Source organism: Buceros rhinoceros, unplaced genomic scaffold (genome assembly GCF_000710305.1).
Source record: "Buceros rhinoceros silvestris isolate BGI_N320 unplaced genomic scaffold, ASM71030v1 scaffold20047, whole genome shotgun sequence".
NCBI lineage: Eukaryota > Metazoa > Chordata > Aves > Bucerotiformes > Bucerotidae > Buceros > Buceros rhinoceros.
In genome coordinates this window covers 38,404-55,476 of record NW_010424371.1, presented here as the reverse complement: position 1 = coordinate 55,476, position 17,073 = coordinate 38,404, and the positions used below count along the sequence as shown (strand labels likewise).

Sequence of the window (17,073 nt, the reverse complement as noted above, 5' to 3'; positions counted from 1 at the left end):
CTTTCCCTATTTACTCAAATTGAAGCCCGTGACTGAGGCAAGCTGGATGTGAAGAGATACCCACTTATGCTGACATTGAACAACAACTCTAGCTGTCATCTTTAGCTTGCAGAGAGATATATTAACCTACCTGGAGGTCCATCTCTGCCAGGCTAATTAACATTCGGGCTATGAATCTTTGCCAAAAGCCAACTGGGACAAAACTCATCTTGAACACCCTTTGGACCGTGTTTGTGGTCTGGTGGCAGAGCCCGTGGATATCTAATGCTGGCTTGGTAGGAAGCAGATGAGGGAGGAGGTAGCTGAAACACATCAAATTCAACAGCTCAGATTTTAGCTACAGCTTGTAACAGTGAGTACATTGTTACTGGATAATAAGGCGATTCAGTCTCCAAAGAGATTTTTAACGGCACAGCCTACTGCATATAAAAAAGCTTTTAGACTAAAGGTGCTGCAGCAATACATGGAGAAACTCATTTACACTATGGAAGCAAGCAGAAGCAAACCAGACATTACATAATTCAGCCAGGGCTATGGAACAGGGTAAAATTGATGTAATGAGCAGGACATTTGGGTAATCACAAATTAAATGCATTAAAATATAAGAGTCATTAGAATAGCTGTGATGTTGGGACTCATTTTTTGGTATCTTTGCTACTCTGCCCTGGTAGTAAGCCGCGAATTAAAGCTGTGCTCCTACACAGAATAGAAGATAAAGGCAAAATCAACCTCGAGCAGCTCCAGAAAGCCCAGAAGGTAGGGAGAGGAGGTGTTGTAGGAGGTAGCCATGAGGCTGTAGGGACTAGTCTGCTTTGGCTCTCATCCCAGAACCAGAATGAGAGCATCCTATAGGTCAACATGACAGGGTTTCCTGCTGCACCATACTGCAGCTGATGGACTCCCCACCACACCCCCAACAAAGTCCCAGGGCAAGAGCTCACTTTGCCAGACTGATGCCAGCAGATACCACTTGCCTTGCTCAGTCTCCTCCTTCAATCAGGTTATTAGGTTCTTGCCCCAAGTGTGGGGGAGACTCAGTCTGACCGGTCGGAAGTAACAGAGCTGCACTGGTATAGAGGACCACAAAGTTTTCAAATTACTTTCAGATCTCCCAGTGATCACAGAATATTAGTTTGTCCTGATCTTTAGTATGTGGGAAGCTAAAACCTTTTGGAAGACTAGAACTGGTTTGAAGACTATGAGCTTATGGCTTTCAATACAAGCCAATCAATCTCTTGACAGTGATACTCTTCTGTACCAAATACATTCTGAAGGTGCCTATGTGAACAAAAAAGCCATTTGCCTATAAGCAGGAATACTGCTGGTTTATCAGTGTTGAGCCTGAGAAAACGTGTTGGCATTTGGGGCTCATCATTGACTGGCATAATGACAGCAATGAGGCACATGGCCAAGGGTCTTGACCAAAATAACAGCGGCAGGGACTAGACACAGCTAGAACTAATGCTGGGGCCAAACCCAATGCTTTAAGCCTATCATGTTCTTTCTTCAGCAGCTGCAGTATTCTGTAAAACCTGAAATATCCGCTCAGAAAAAACAGCCTTCACGAGACAACAGCTTTCTCCATATGTCACAGTCCATAACATCTGATGACATTTTACATCATTGAATTATCCGTTCCATGAAACAGCTTTGGAATGTACAGCTGATAAAAATTTCTCTTCACTTGTAAATTACAGTAAGAACATGGTGGTGCTATCAACCCTATTTTAACAAGCAGAACAAAGCTAAACTACAGAAAAGTGGATTGCATCAATTTAAAAGTTCTTGTTCTATAAAGGTAATGGATACATCATACGACAGCCAAGAAATTTTCCTCCAGGAAAGGCTCTAAGAGAGTAAGAAGGCCAGTGAGGCCCTTCTGGGCCACAACTATATAGCGGATTATAATACAGATGGTGATTCGATGCTCTTGAACAGCAGCCAATGCAAATTTTGAAAATATGTGAAACATGCCCCCATCCACCCTTTCAGAACAGAAACTGGCAGCTGCTGTCTCTACTGACTGCACAGAAACCCTATCTGGCAATCTACACAATAATTGCATAAGCACAGTAACACATAACTGCTCTGTGTCTGGCTAGTACATTAAATTAATCCAACCTGCTACAGCTACAGTCCATCAGTGGGAAGAATATTCTGCTAATGTGGCTTGGATCGCTCTAAAAAAGATTGGCTAAGCCACGAAAAAGCAGTTTCCTTGTTTCCGAGGCACAGCCAACGTAATTGCCTTAGAGAAAAATGGCAGATAGCGACAAGGAGTCCAAAAGGCACTTTGGCCTAAGCAGAAACATTGCTGCTTTATCTGTGTTAAGCCTGAGAAAATTTGTTGGCATCCGGGTCTGGATAAGTGACAGGCATAATGACAGCCCAGAGAATGCTGCACTTGTGCTGGCATTCAGAGCTCCCGAGAGGCTCAGGGCGATGCAGCCCTGCTGTCCTGGAAGGGCAAGGAAGTGAAATGCAAATGCCACATCAGAAGTGCAATACAACTATGGTTTCACCGTTAAGGCAACAACGGGCTGTCGCCAAGCAGATGGGAGAGAGAAAAATAGCAGGGAACTCTGCCCAGAGGAAAAGAGATCAGGGGGCAGAGGGGAGGAGGACTCATTAACATTTAAAGAGGATTCCATTTCTAGGAAAACTATTGATCAACACCTATGGAGGCTAAAAATAAAGAAAAAAAATGACATTGCAACTGAAGCTACACTTCTTGACTTCACTAGAAGTAAAATGCTGCTTCCAGGGCTGGCAAAACATGACCCAAAGTTTTCTGTCTGCTCCGGAGCGAGAATCTTTCACTGGGAACAGATGACTCCAGCCCATCTCTATTTCAGGCCCAGCAGCCCCCAGCCTCACATCCTCTCTCAGCTCAGCAGTGCTGACTGAGCGCCTACAGCCTCCACCTGCCGTGGCCACATCCCTGGCCATGTCACTGCTCTGCCTGTTGGTGGCTGAGCCTGTCGCCAGCCTCAATGCAGTAAGAGGACAAAGACCGGCTTTGGACAGTTTTCAAACCAGCCTGTCTGGACCAAAGGATGCTCATGCCAGGAAATGCAGCCCAAATGGATGGGTGCCTCCGTTACACTGGTTAACGCACTCAAATATTTCCTCACAGCAAGATCCTTGTCACGACAACCACTTATAGTGACAAAGCCTGTTAATATCTGCCGATTAAATGGCCATTTCTCTCCAGCCTGGCTAAGCCTCTCGAATGATTGACATACCTGTTGTTGGCCACAGGCAGTGCGATCTCAAACTTGGCCAAGAACTGGAAGTACTGCTCTTCAGTTTGCTCAGTGAAGCCTGTCCCAACCAGCAGCATCCTGAGATCCTCTGCTCTGATGACTCCATTCTTAGCTACAGACTTGGAGCTCTTGATGTTGAAAATCCTCTGTAGACACTCTGAGAGCCAGACAGGGTCAAGGAAGTAGAGGTTTCTCAGGCCATGGCTTGTGTCTGGAAAGTGCAGTAGTGTACCTGTTTCTATGAGAAAATTAATTGCTGCAAAAAACAAATAAATGTAGATTAGCAATAAACCAGCATTAGGAAACCACAGTGCCGATGAGCAAGATTTTGAGGCAGTTTTTGCAGTTTATCCGTACCAGATACTGCCAACACGTAGCCAGGCCAAAACAAGAACGTTTCTCTGAGGAGTGCTGCTATCTGGCAGTCATAAAACCCACATGTCACCGCTTGACAGTCAGCATTTCTGTCCCCAACACCCCCCGCCTTTACCCTCCTCCTGCCAGACTCACAGGGAAGGGCTCTCCCTGGCTCCTGCAGAGCAAAGCCTGATTAAAGATCACGGGACTGGGGCCTTACAGAGAAGACAGCCTTGAAGCTATGGCTCTTCACAGAGCAGAAATAAAATCAGACAAAGCTTGTTTAAAAAAACCAAAATTTTAAAAAGTAGTAGCCTCCTAGAAACCATCCTAGAAAATTCCCAGCCCTCTCCCTGAAGCCCTATTAGCAACTTTGTATGTTACAAACCGCTGAAGTGACCTCCGCAATGGCAGTGACTGGTTTTTCTGCACAGCAGTTACCTGGTGGGCTTTTTATTCCCCCCATTTTTATTATTCATGGAATATTTCAATTGGTCACACACTAATTTCCAAGAAATTACTGGTCTGCTCTGACTTACCAGTTTGCAAGTCTTCGTAATCTTTGATGTCATTTCCAGGTGTTTGCTCAATGATCAGTTCTATTTGTCTGTCTGTTAAATACTGTACGTCGTCATTCTGGCTTCTCCTACGCTGCTCTGCAAGGACAGCTTCTTGAAGACTAAGGTAACTTCTTGGTATCTGCAAGCCAGATGAGAACAGCAGGATCACTATCAGAGAGCAACCACCCTGCTGGAGATGAACCAGCCAGTCCACCTCCCCTCTGCAGGGATCTTTGAGTGCTGTCTTTTCCCAAAGCCAGCCAGCCATCTTATATTACTTCACATGCCTCCTGCATCACTAACAACTCCTAAAGTTCACCTCTCAATCCAAAACCAAGTGCCCCAAAAGCCCCCCTTCGGTGATGATCACCACTACAAGTACAGTTCTCACCAATCTCCCTGCGAGTTTCTGTGAGCAAATTGAGCTGCCGACATCCTTCATGTTGCAAGTGACATGAAAAATCAGCTGCCGGAGTCCATCAAGGCCTTCCAGAGTCTTACATGAGAGCTCACTGCAAAAGTCATGCAAGGGTGAAGATTATCACACTTTATCAGCGTACTGGTTTCCTTTCCAGGCTCACTTTCTCTTATCAGTGATTTTCAATTTCCTGTGCCAGATGAATGGGAGGAAGGCTGTCAGCGAGCATTTTTAGCTTTGGAGAAAAAGATGAAGTCTGGAAAAGACGTATCAGGTTAAGCTCTGCTCTGCCTGCTTCATTTGCTGAGCACCGAGACCCCTGGGGACTTCTCTGGCACGCCAGCCAAAGTCATCCCCCTTTTTGCCTTCAGTGGGATGTACACTTTGTGGAAGGGACTGCAAGGAGGAAAACACCATGCTCTGGCAATCGCTGGACACGAGTCCAGATCTTCCCACCTCAGATCAAAGAGGCATGAGGGTGACTAGCAGACACCTTTTCCCACCTCCGTTCTGGCCTTTGCTCAGCTGGATCCTGTGATCTGGGCATTGACACTTAGATCCTAAAAGCCAGCCTTCATCATCTCTTTAACAGCTAAAAACATGCTCTCTCCAGCTCCTACTATTTTTGGCCTTTTTGTGGGCTGGATAAGAATAGTTCTTTTCCATCTTCCCCAACAAAGGGTCTTTCTAAACTGATCCTACACATATTCCTGTGGCAGACAAAATCCTTTCCTAAAGCAATGTGCTTTTTGTTAAACCTCAGCCATTAGCAGCACCGGGAAGCGTGCACGCACTGGGATGCTGGAGGACCAGCATTGATAAAAGCACCCTGCGCTCACCCACACAACACAAGGCTTTCTCAACATGCACAGTCGTCCAGCTGCCCAGAGCACTGCTCAAAGTTGGACAGTGGAGTGTGAAAGAGAGGCACAGGAGGGAGGAGGTACGAAATCAGGCACAGCTCCAACTGGGAGGAAATGCAGGGGAAAAGGAAGGGGAACATGTGGGATATGTGGCAGGGCAAAAGAAAGTCCTCTTGAGAAAGAATGATTGAGACCATCTTTGACGCTCTGTGGTGATGGGAAAAGAGGTTTGAGGAGACTGAACCACAAAGCCATGTCTTTCTCATAGTGAGTCTCTATGCCTCACACTGGGTCCCTGGTTCTCCTCCTAACTGGAAAGAGCCAGCTGGGATGCCTGATGCAGCGCTTCTGTCTGCAGAATAGACCGTGGGAGGTCTCCTGATGACTTTGCCAGGCAGCAGATGCAAAGCGCTGGGGACATTGCAGCGCCCTTCTTTACTTGCCAGCTGCCACCTGCTCTTGCCCCAGGCATCCGCAATTTCACACTGTTTGGTGCCAGCCTGCTGCATCCACGTTCCCCCCACGCTGTGCACTCCCTTGGCTGACAGACACGCTTCTTCCCAGCTGGAGATGCCTCTTCTCCCCAAAGGCATTCTCCATCAGCCAAAGAGGGGGATCAGTGTCAAACCGCATGGCCTGACTGACACCGATCTTCCAGACAGCACCACCCCTCCATTATCACACCCGGGGAACTCAGATGGCACAGGTTTGGATGCTGGGGGCTCAGGGGGCTGACACATGGATAACACTGCCACATGAGCTGTGTTCTCACAGCAGACAGCAAGAGGTTCCCACATAGCCACCTCTTAACAAACCCCACGGCACCCACACTGTACCAGCCATGCTGTCAATCTCTGCAGCGCTGATTACTGTACCTTCTCTCCTTGTGACTAATAAACTGTATCACCATTTAATGGTGAGAAACCTGAGTGGAGTAGGAGTGCTAAAAAAGGCTGGCCAAGGTCACGACTTCAGAACTTCCAGCTCTTAGACCCATGATTAGACCCCTGAGCAACACTGAACTTCTCTCTGAATGTACTACATTATCTCAGTCAAAAACAGATGAAATGCAATGCTGACAAGTCTTTAAATCAGTTCTGTTGCCAAGGAGACCAAGTATTGCAAAATTGTTTAAAGTGACATAAAATAGAATGACTGAGCTTCATAAAGGCACTTACTGAAGGTGCTTGAAGGTGATATCTGGAAAGCCAGTTGCTCTGGATCCAGAGGGAGACCGACAGAGAGCCAAGACATATGCCCTTAGAGTCGCTATCCTCTCAACGCGGAATTTCGTCTCAATTAAATCGAGGTGTGTTCCTACCACTAACACCACTGAGTTTGGAGCTTTGGCCTGTAAGAGAAAACACCAGCAGTGATCTCACCCAGATTCATCATCATCATCATGGCTTGGCTTCGCGAACGAAGATCTGGGAAGGGCTTTTCCCACGCTCACTGCAAGCGATGAGTGCACCCTTCGGGGCTGCGCAGTGGATTTTTTAGGTGAGACGCAGTGTGCGCAGAACTGGCTCCACCCTTTACACCTGAGGTTCATCTGCCAGGGCCTAGCGAGCTTGGACGGTGACAGTGGAGTCCTCGGGTCATAGGTTTGGTTAGAGTGTCCTTCTCTTAGATGGAGCCTTACAAGGCTAAACGAGCTCCATCTGCCCGGGTTTGGGGTTAGAGTTGTCCTTCTCCTAGGATGGTTGCCCGAAGGCTAGTGAGCCCATCCTGCCCGTGGACACATTTTGTCTGACCCTTCAGTTGAGACCTGTCTGGCACCGGAGGCACATGCCACCACCAGCATAGCTCTCAACCTCACAAGGGCACGCAAGCTCCTTCCCCATGGCAAGGGGTTGCCCGTGAAAGAGTCGCTGCTCTACCTCCGGACATCACAGACCCGGGCATGGGGTGGCCGGGGACTGTTAAGAACAGGAGTCCTGGAGGGTTCTCACCAGATTACATCATGGATTACACTGAGGACATGTGAGAAGTATAATAGCTAAGAGGGGGCAGTCATATACATTGATGAAACGGAACATATAGACATAAAATAGAGGCAACCTGGCATGGTAGCTTGACAACAGCAACAAGTGCTGTGGGTATGACAGAAGTTCTGCAGAATATGGTTTAATGATCTGCTGCTACTGCAGAGCAGGAAACTGTCAGTTTGGGTTTATTACATCAGGGCTTAACATAAAGGGAGTTGCCATGTGGTATTAAGTTGCTTCGAGTCAGCGAAATGATGGGAACTATGTGACCCCAGACAAAGGAAAATACGTTAGCTTAACCTGTAGCCAGAAGATTGAACTCTGATATCCTGCCAAAGGCTGGTTACGCTCTGGAATGGATACCTAGGGAAGTCACAGAAACTTTTCATTGGAGGTGTATGGAGAGGTGAGAGAAACTGCTAGAAAAGTCTAAACCTACTTCATCCTGATTCAGTGCGAAGGAATGGATTAGATGATCTCATGGTTTCTTCCAACCCTTTGAAGAGCCTATCTCAGCACTAGAACAAATTGTCCAGATTTCAGGGAGCTGCCAAACACATGAGATTGCACAGGCTTAGGCAGAGATCAGCCTGTCAATCCAAATGACTTTGACTAAAGAAGAACACTCAGATGCAGAAATTTGCTTATTTGCTGTCAATCCTCTTCTCTCCTATGAAATTTAACCCGAACATCGCCAAACTCAAACCCTGTGCAGACACAGGAGTGATGGCTGTACCAAGTCAGACCAAGGGATCCATTGGCCCAATATTCTGCCTGGAGGCTAATGAGTAGAGGCACAGAGTAAGCGTGTAGAGATTGTCCCTGCTGTGTCCTCCCAGCACCCAGCAGCCTGCAGCTTACCAAATTCCTGAGCATGAGACAGGATCTCTGAGTTAATAGCACTTGATGGATTTTTCTTCCACCAGTCTGTTTTTCCAACTCCTGACGCCCACAGCACACTGTGGTTCCACTACATTCCACAGGTTAGCTATCTGTTGTGTTTAGGAGGCTTCCTATCATTTGTTTCAGAGCTACCATCCCATTGTTTCATTTGATCTCTCCTAATTCTTCTATTATAAGAGATCATAAACAAAGACTCCCTTGTGGTTTCCTCTGTACCCCAGTAAGTCTACAAGCACCCCTCCTCATCTGCCCCTTTCCAAGCTGAAAAGGCCTAATCTAATCACTGTGCACTCAAACTTTTCCTCACTTTGAACCATCACGTTCAACCTTCCTCTGTATCATTCTGGATGCTCTACGTTCTTGCTGGGATGTATTAAATCACAGGCACATCACACATTTTTGAAATACCGTAATTATGCTGTCGGCTTTGTCCCTAGTTTGGGGTTTTGATTGCTGCTGACAATTAAGTTGATCTTTTTGTTATGTCAAGATGTTTCTTTTTTGAGAGGCACTAGCTCAGAGCCCATTTTTGCATATGCAATGTTAAGATGATATCAAATAAACCTTTACAAAAAAATTATGAACATAGTATTATAAAACTCAATCAATACCAATGAATTCAGTGCAGCTCCGATTCTCAGCTGAGAGCCGTCTGGCAGATACTCTCTAGCTTAACTGAATCCAAAGCATTAAATAACCTCAAGTCTAATGTGTGTCTAACCCACACAAGAAAGAAAATGCTTCAAACCCCCCTTGGAGCACAGTGTGGTCAAACACTAATTCCAAAATAAGTACGTTTAGCCTTACTTAGCAAGGGCTTATAAATCAACTTCTGTTCCATTCTCTGATGTGTGTGAGGGAGAACAAAGCAAATGATAAATTTAAACTGTTAAATATAACGATATGCCTACAGCGTAATGGAAAATTAATTCCAAAAGCTCTGCAGAATTCAGAGTGCGGAGCTTTTAACAGCAGAGGAGAAAGAATCTGTAACATCACCTATCTGCGTGCTGAGCTGCTACTGATAAAGAGACAGCCCAGAGTCCACCAGCGACTTCTTACCTCAATGTTCAGCAACCAGAACTGCAAGTTTGCCACAGCTTCTTCCCCCAGTGCCAAGTTCCATACCACGATGTACAATGCTTTGTCTGTGAAGAAACACTGATTGACTGTGGCCATGCTTGCTGGGCCTCCGATATCCCAGACGTTGAACTCCACTGAATCAACCTACTTAGACAAAGAGAAGTGTTCAAATCAAACCGTTGCAGTAAATCACAGGGAGATAATAGCTGAAGTATAAACCTACGCCTGCATAATGTATGACACAAGGGTTTCAATGTCCTAATTGTGCCTCCAGGAAAGACAAATCAACAAGCAATTGTTAAGCGTGGCTACCACTTCCCCACAGGAAATCAAGACTAATTACTTGCTGCTAAAACCATAGAGGTGCCCTTGATGCTGGTAAATCTCCAGTTAATGCTGTGGATTCTCCAGTACAAACAAGGGTCTCATTCTGAGCCCTGCATTTCACTGCATCTGGAATATAAACCGTTTCATCCTTGTCTGTGCCACGCTTGATCGGACCGTTGAAGCTACTTATCTACCACTGCTGTGGGGAACAGGAAACCCCCTGCTGAAATCACTTCCACTGAGCTCAGCCCTAACCGAGCCAAACAGAATAGAGATGCTCAGGGGATGGGAAACTTCTCAAGCCTTTTGTAAACACACACGCTGCCCAGAGGCTTCTGATGTCTGTGTCACACCAGAGAGGGGCCAGAATTACAGCTGCTGTAAATCAGACTTACTGTTTTTGGGGGGGAACAAGTAAATGGAGGCCTCTCTACCTCCGTCTCTCTTCCAAGTGGCTCAGCATCCATTCCTCTATGCAGCCTCATAACAGCACTAAGAGAGAGCCCAGCTCCCTGCTTAAACAGTATTCAGGCTCCGAGTTGCAGTAGGAAGCACCGATATACCCTGGAGGCTCTGTCCCTAAATCACTTGGCCCTGGGGAGGCAAGAAGCCAGTGACTAAGCAGAAAACCAAACCCTGCTCCAGCCACCATTCTCAGAGCATCACGAAAAACCGAGTGGGCTCTTTTTACTGGTCCAGGTCCAAGTACTGACTGATCCCACATGACAAGCTACCCTATGAGACTTTAGCAAGGAGCTAAGTATCTCAGTAGGGCTCTGCTCTCCTAGCATAGTCCCAGTTTGAAGCCTCCCAGAAACAGCTGGAAGAACTTCCATATTGTTTAAAGCAAACCCTAACTAGCAGCAGGACTGCTTTCTTCATCTAAAAGACCTTCAGCTGTGGGTGCCTGCATGGAGAGACAGAGGTTCAGAGGTAGGGACAAAAGCCTGTTCAGCATCTTGATCCCACTCCAGGTCTCTGAGGCTGTCTTGATTTTCACTTTATTCAATTGCTCTTCAACACAAAATGCACAAATCCCTTCTCCCACCAAAGCCTTCTCTTTAAAGAGTCAGGCTGTGCTTGCTCTTTTTCTTTCTCCCTCTGGCCTGGCACTCTTTGCTGTAGAATAACTGAACTCAGCAGGCTCTCCCGCCCCTTCCAAAACAGTCTGGTGGTCATGGCTCTCCTCCGGGAAGGGAGAGCCATGTGTTTGCACACCCTCAGCTCTGACAAGACCTCAGGACCAATTCCACACACTCTAATCCCTGTGTTACTACGAGGCCACCTACAAATGCTTTACTGAATTCAGAGCTGTCCAAATGAGTTCAGTATGGGTTGACACACTCTCTGAACGAGCCATCTGAGATTTGGGTGTTTAAGCTATGCCTCAGATATCCCTTGATCACACCAGAGGTCAGGCATCCTACCTTCCACCCACCTTCCCCTCCCAGGAAAGTTCTGTTATCAAGGGAGTCCAGCTTTAGGTACTGATGTCCCCTTTTCTGGCCCCAAATGAAAGGACAATCTGCTGTAGAGAAGCTGATTTAAAAAATTCTCTCAGAATCAGTGTCCAAAAACCACCTGAACTGGGAGAGCCAGAATTTAGGCAATCTACACACAGCTCTCTCTCTTTAGGATACAAAGTTGAGTGCTCATGAAAACAGAACTGTCCTCTAGTACTAACTGGAGGTGAAACAGAGGAATTGTGATGGGTCTAAAGGGCAGACAATTTCAGCCTCAAAGGGACACCGCGGGGTTTGTTTTTCACCTTTGCCTTGTGTCCCACTGGCCTGGGGAGCTCCCATTTTGTTGTGCGTATGGTGGCATCGCTGTGCATCATCTGAGGGACTTTTCCAGTCTGTAGGATCTCAACCAGCGTCGACTTTCCCTGTCGTGGAGGACCGATGATGATCATCTTCATCAGCTTACACTTTTCTGCTTTGCGCAGCTGGGCCCGTAAGTATGCCAGCACTGTTTTGGGGCCTGTGGGGGGAGCGAACAGGCTTTATCTGTGGTTAGCAGTTACAAATGTACTTATGTACAGCTGGACTGCACAGAACCTTCTGCTGCAGATGCATCAGCTGAGTTAATATTTTCCCTGCAGTTTCACTGTAGGCTGAGACAACCCAGAGAACAAACAAAGAAACCTCTAGTGGACAAACCTGAGACAGAGACCCAAGGAAAAGGTCACTGCTCCGAGAGTCTACAATGGAGCACTGTAAGGAGAAACAAATGCTGTGGCTCGTATGCTTCAGAAGCTCAAAGGAAACATAAAATACTAATTTAGTATTGGAAAATACTCAGTTTTTCCTTCTACTTTTATGTTTCCAGTTAAAATTAGATTTAGGCTTCAACAGTGTGTTGGAGAAGGAGTAATTCCTAATAACTTTGTTCCCACAGGATTTTCTTATTAAAACACACAAAAAGAAGACAGTATTGTAATAGATCCAAAAACCTAGCAGCTTACAATAAAGTCACTTCAATGTGACTGTGACTGCTGATACTAAACACTCCAGCCTTTAGAAAGACCGTCTAAATACCCTAAAATATACACATTCAGGAAGCAAGCCATGGAATTTATCCAGCCTGCATACTGCGAACGAAATATTCCATTTCTAAGTCATCATTTAACCACGTGATCTATCTTAAATTGATCATATAGCCAGAGCTTAGCACCGATTATCAAATTTGCGAATAGGCCGAGGAGGTTTCCCCAGGCAATTCCAGTTAACCGCAACAAGGGCTGGGAGCACGCTGACTGTTCCCGGACAGGACCGTTGAAAGGAAGCGATTTTCATTATATGTTCAGTCAATTTAATAAAGAGCAAATAGGATCGGCCTTACCCTCTTTTCTGATCTCTGCAGGAACGTTATTGATATTTAGTTCCTCGATATCCAGCTGCCAGAGATTAGCCAGCTGTCCAAGTTCTGGAGGAAGCTCTCGGATACCAGGGTTACTGTACAAAAACAAATAAATCTACCAACAACCAGGCTTTGTGTGTAAGGAGCAGCTCTCACAGACTCTCAGATTACGCTATTCTCTCCTTGCAGAAATCTTCCATTAACATTTTAATAAGACTACTCAGCACTTTAATAGTAATTTCCATTCTAAAAGTGATGTATAACCTCAGTTTATCCTCTGAGGCAGACAAGTGTAATCATCTTTACTGGATAGTTGAGGAAATAAAAGCAAAAATGAAGAGTTACAGACTCTAACGCTGTAAAAGCTGACAGCCAGAAGCCAGAATGAACTACAGGCACATCAGATTCCCAGGCCTGTGTTCAAGGCATTAGATCATCTTTCCTAATTCAAAAGACCAGCGCCCTCCTTATCTAAAGCAAATGATGGGCACAGTACTAACAAGGGGCTGACTTTTGACTTCAAAAGCACCAGATGTCTGGGGTGGGGCTCCACGGAAGACTGGTCACTAAACCAACATGGAAATAATAGTATATAGCTTTTCCAGGACTTAGGGACTTACTTTCCTAAATAAAGTTCTGTTAAACCTTTCAGAAGGCAAACAGACTGTGGGACAGAGTCCAGCTGATTGTCGTTCAGATAAAGGATTTCCAGAGAATCACTCAGAAAGGCTGGAAACTCCAAAAAAGGACCTGGAAGAAGACAGGAAACAAATTGGACCGTTAAAACACAACAGGCACCAAGGCTCTGTACCAAGAGCCTTCACCTTAACTGTGTAGAACATGAGTTCATGTTCCTTGGCAGGAGCCACCACGAAGCAAAAGCAGAAAAGCCAACAGCTTTCCGTGGTGATCAAGCATCAAGGCTCACATCTCAATTTTTTAAAGTCATGGTGATGCACATGTTTGAAGGTGACAGTCTCCAGGACTTCTGGGGTGCTGAGGGAGGAACCTTATGCCTGCCAAGACAACTACCCATCAGAGGACGAGTGACAACGTATTTCTTGCTGTTAAATGGCTTGGCTTCGCGAACGAAGATCTGGGAAGGGCTTTTCCGACGCTCACTGCAAGCGATGAGTGCACCCTTCGGGGCTGCGCAGTGGATTTTTTAGGTGAGGCGCAGCGTGCGCGGAACTGGTTCCACCCTTTACACCTGAGGTTCATCTGCCAGGGCCTAGCGAGCTTGGACGGTGACAGCAAAGTCCTCGGGTCGTAGGTTTGGTTAGAGTGTCCTTCTCTTAGATGGAGCCTTACAAGGCTAAACGAGCTCCATCTGCCCGGGTTTGGGGTTAGAGTTGTCCTTCTCCTAGGATGGTTGCCCGAAGGCTAGTGAGCCCATCCTGCCCCTGGACACACTTTGTCTGACCCTTCAGTTGAGACCTGTCTGGCTTGGGAGACCCCACTGGAGGCACGTGCCACCACCAGCACAGCTCTCAACTTCACAAGGGCACGCAAGCTCTTTCCCCATGACAAGGGGGTGCCCGTGAAAGAGTAAACAGCTGGTAATACCTTGTGAACTGCCCCTATTCCAGCCTAACAGCTGGCAGTGAAAGGGCATAGCAAGGGCACAAGTGGTTCTCCACGTGTTTTTTTCCACGTTGCTTGAGAAAAGCCAGAAGCCAGTCAGAATTTACGTTCAGGCCCCCATGTTGCATCCTGGAGCAATTTACAGTGGATCAAAATCAGTAACAACAGAGAAGAAAACCCGAACTGTGGCTGACAGACAGACTGCTGCCCTGCGTTGCCTCTGAAACACTGCCTCTGTTCGGTTTTAGGCTGCAAGGTCTCAGGGCACTGCGGACTCCCTCCATGTCTGAGCGTATTTTGGGAGCAACCCAAGGAATAATAGCAACAACTGCATGACTGAGTTGCTGCTGCTGGAGAGGTTCAAACAAAGGGAAATTCAGCTGGTTCCAAAGAGCGCTATTTCGCTCCACAAATTACTCCCGGGATAGTGGCATGAAAATCTGCCATGAATTGTGTTGCTGTCTTAAGAGTGTCACATGGATCTACCATGAAGCATCGTGAAGTCAGGGAAAACTGGGCCACACAGGGACAAGCAGATTCTGAGTCTCTGATTAGGAAAGTACAACCAGCACCATCTGCTGCCTCCAGGGTCAATAAAAGCAACTCCCTGAGATGTGAGACACACCCTTCCTCAAGGATAGGACAGTTGTACTTCCACCAAGATCTTCTTCCCTTACAGAGAAGGCTCAAGGAACTGTAACTAGACTTAGCAGAAAAAGAAAAAAAAAAAAAGGAAACGAAGCAGGTTTTCTGAGGAGAAAACTCCCCAGTTCTAATATTACCAGCATTTCAAACCTGAGCTATGATCACAGAAAGAGTAAGATAGAGTCCCACTGTCTGCAGGGCTGTTTTACATACGTGACAGGACTGCCTGGTGTGGGCAGGGTGTCACAGTCCGCCTTTGAGTTTGCAAATAAAAATCCATCTTTGGGATTATTTTAGGAGAACAGCAGGCTTATTCATGGACAGGCTTATTCATGGAGTCGATTCACTTCCTTTCTGCCTCATCACTGGACTTAAACTTTTCATTGTTCCCCCTCAGTACGCACCTTGGCACAGACAGATTCAGTGCCTCTTGGACACGTAGAAGCAAACACCTAAAATAGCAGCAATGCTCTCAATTCACCAGAGAGTCCCAGGCAGAAAGGAGTGTACTATATGGGAAGCAAGCTCGAGGTGTTTATGAATTGTAATTATTTATTCATGAGTTATTTATGATTTCTCTGGCTTGAGCTCAATTTTTCCTTTTAAAAAACTGTAGAAAAGTTAAAACAAATCCCATCTTGAAAATGTATTTTTGGATGAGTAAATGCCACCCACACCACATGCATGTGCAAGAAGTTATTTGGAGATTTATCAGTCGAGTATAGCAAGCATCCATAAATGATTCTCTTCAAATAATCTAGACTTTATAAACAGCTTTGTTGTTAAAATCATATGAAAACCTGCCCCCCACCTCACTAGGAGACTTCTGTGAGCAGCTGATGTACCCCAGCTTCTGTTTGCTCCTGATATTCTTGAAATCCTTGCCCACATCCTCTAGTCTCACCAAGGCAGAGGAACAAGACAGAAAAAGATGAGCTGGCTTTGCTCTCTCTCTGCAGCTTTTTGGCCGTGGTACCAGCCAGGTGGGCTACTCGGCGCCCTCTTGCAACCTCAGGCAACCTCCAGCAGCTCCAAGTTGCCCCAGGGTATTATGTGCCAAGGCTTTCCAAATGGCACTAATGGGGGGAGTCCATCCTCTCCTCCTTTATGTAGAAGGGTCATGCTGGGTTTGCAGCATACAGAAATTTCTGTTAGCACAGCAATTTGCTTTTAGAGCTGGTTTTATGCTCCTGACTTCTCTCCCCTCTGGGAAATGCTGCTGTAGCACTTCACAGAGACGTATGTCCAACTCCACAGGTTCACAAGATTCGGACTCCTTTTCCAATTCTTCCATGTTCAGGATTTCACCGATGTCACAGCACTTCTATTTCCTACTTGCAAAACAGTGCAGACCAACCCTTTCTCCTCATTAGGGTGTGCACACAGGACTTGCGGTGTGCACAGCAGCCTTTACCTCCACAGACAGAAAAATGAGGTAGGATTAGCCTGGAGGTCCAGGTAGAGCCTCTGCCTCCCAGATGAGCAGAGTGGAGGATCTCCAGTCTGAACCTACAGCTATGGCTGTACTTGGTGCATGGACCAACTTCACCTATTCATGTTGACCTGAGCTCATGCACAATTTTCAGGGGAACTGAGGAAAGGCTCTCCCTCCTGTGAGCAACCGAGGGCGTCATGAAGACGCCAGCTCTATTCCACACCATGATTTGCAAAGAATGCTTTAGAGCAAGCCATTCTTCAGGCAGCCCACAATGAGAAAGCTCTCCAAGCGCTTTAAAAGAAAACAAACAAACAAAGAGAAAAGCAGATGAAGCCCACAGAGAGCAGGAAGCAGTGCAAACATCTTCAGATAGTCTTTTGTTCTCTCTGGGGTTTCACGTGCACTAACCCAGAACATCCCTTCTGCTCTGCCCTAAACTGTGGATGCATATCACAGAGACAGGGGAAAACAGGGAATTTACAAATTCAGCAACAGACACAAGCCTAAGAGTAATAAGATTATGGGTTAATTTCCCTTCAAGATACCAATTAGTACTCTGGCTAAAAAGAATAGTCTCTGTGAAAGAGGAAAAAGCTTGGGGAAAGAAAAAGGTTTTACTCATTCTTCATCTTTCTGTATCGATGGTACCAACCAGCTGCACCATTTCCTTAAAAGCATTTTACCCGAATGTATTTCCTCTTAAGTTAAATGCTGTTGCACTTAAAATTGCAGACAAATTGACACCGATTTCCCTCCAGCCAAACTTCACAGATTCATGA

The 17,073-nt window shown here is 46.2% G+C and overlaps 1 protein-coding gene across 1 annotated transcript in view; it reads right to left on the bottom strand.

The window, feature by feature from the left end:
• The window catches only part of LRRK1 (leucine-rich repeat kinase 1), a 74,045-nt gene that overhangs the window by 21,678 nt on the left and 35,294 nt on the right, over positions 1-17,073 (bottom strand). Inside the window, exons 12-20 of the mRNA XM_010140781.1 lie at positions 13,248-13,377; positions 12,610-12,722; positions 11,534-11,748; positions 9,418-9,582; positions 6,643-6,815; positions 4,575-4,695; positions 4,163-4,322; positions 3,246-3,522; positions 131-302 (exon numbers count right to left, since the gene is read on the bottom strand). Coding sequence (XP_010139083.1) covers positions 131-302; positions 3,246-3,522; positions 4,163-4,322; positions 4,575-4,695; positions 6,643-6,815; positions 9,418-9,582; positions 11,534-11,748; positions 12,610-12,722; positions 13,248-13,377 — 1,526 coding nt within the window. The remainder of the gene's footprint in view (positions 1-130; positions 303-3,245; positions 3,523-4,162; positions 4,323-4,574; positions 4,696-6,642; positions 6,816-9,417; positions 9,583-11,533; positions 11,749-12,609; positions 12,723-13,247; positions 13,378-17,073) is intronic.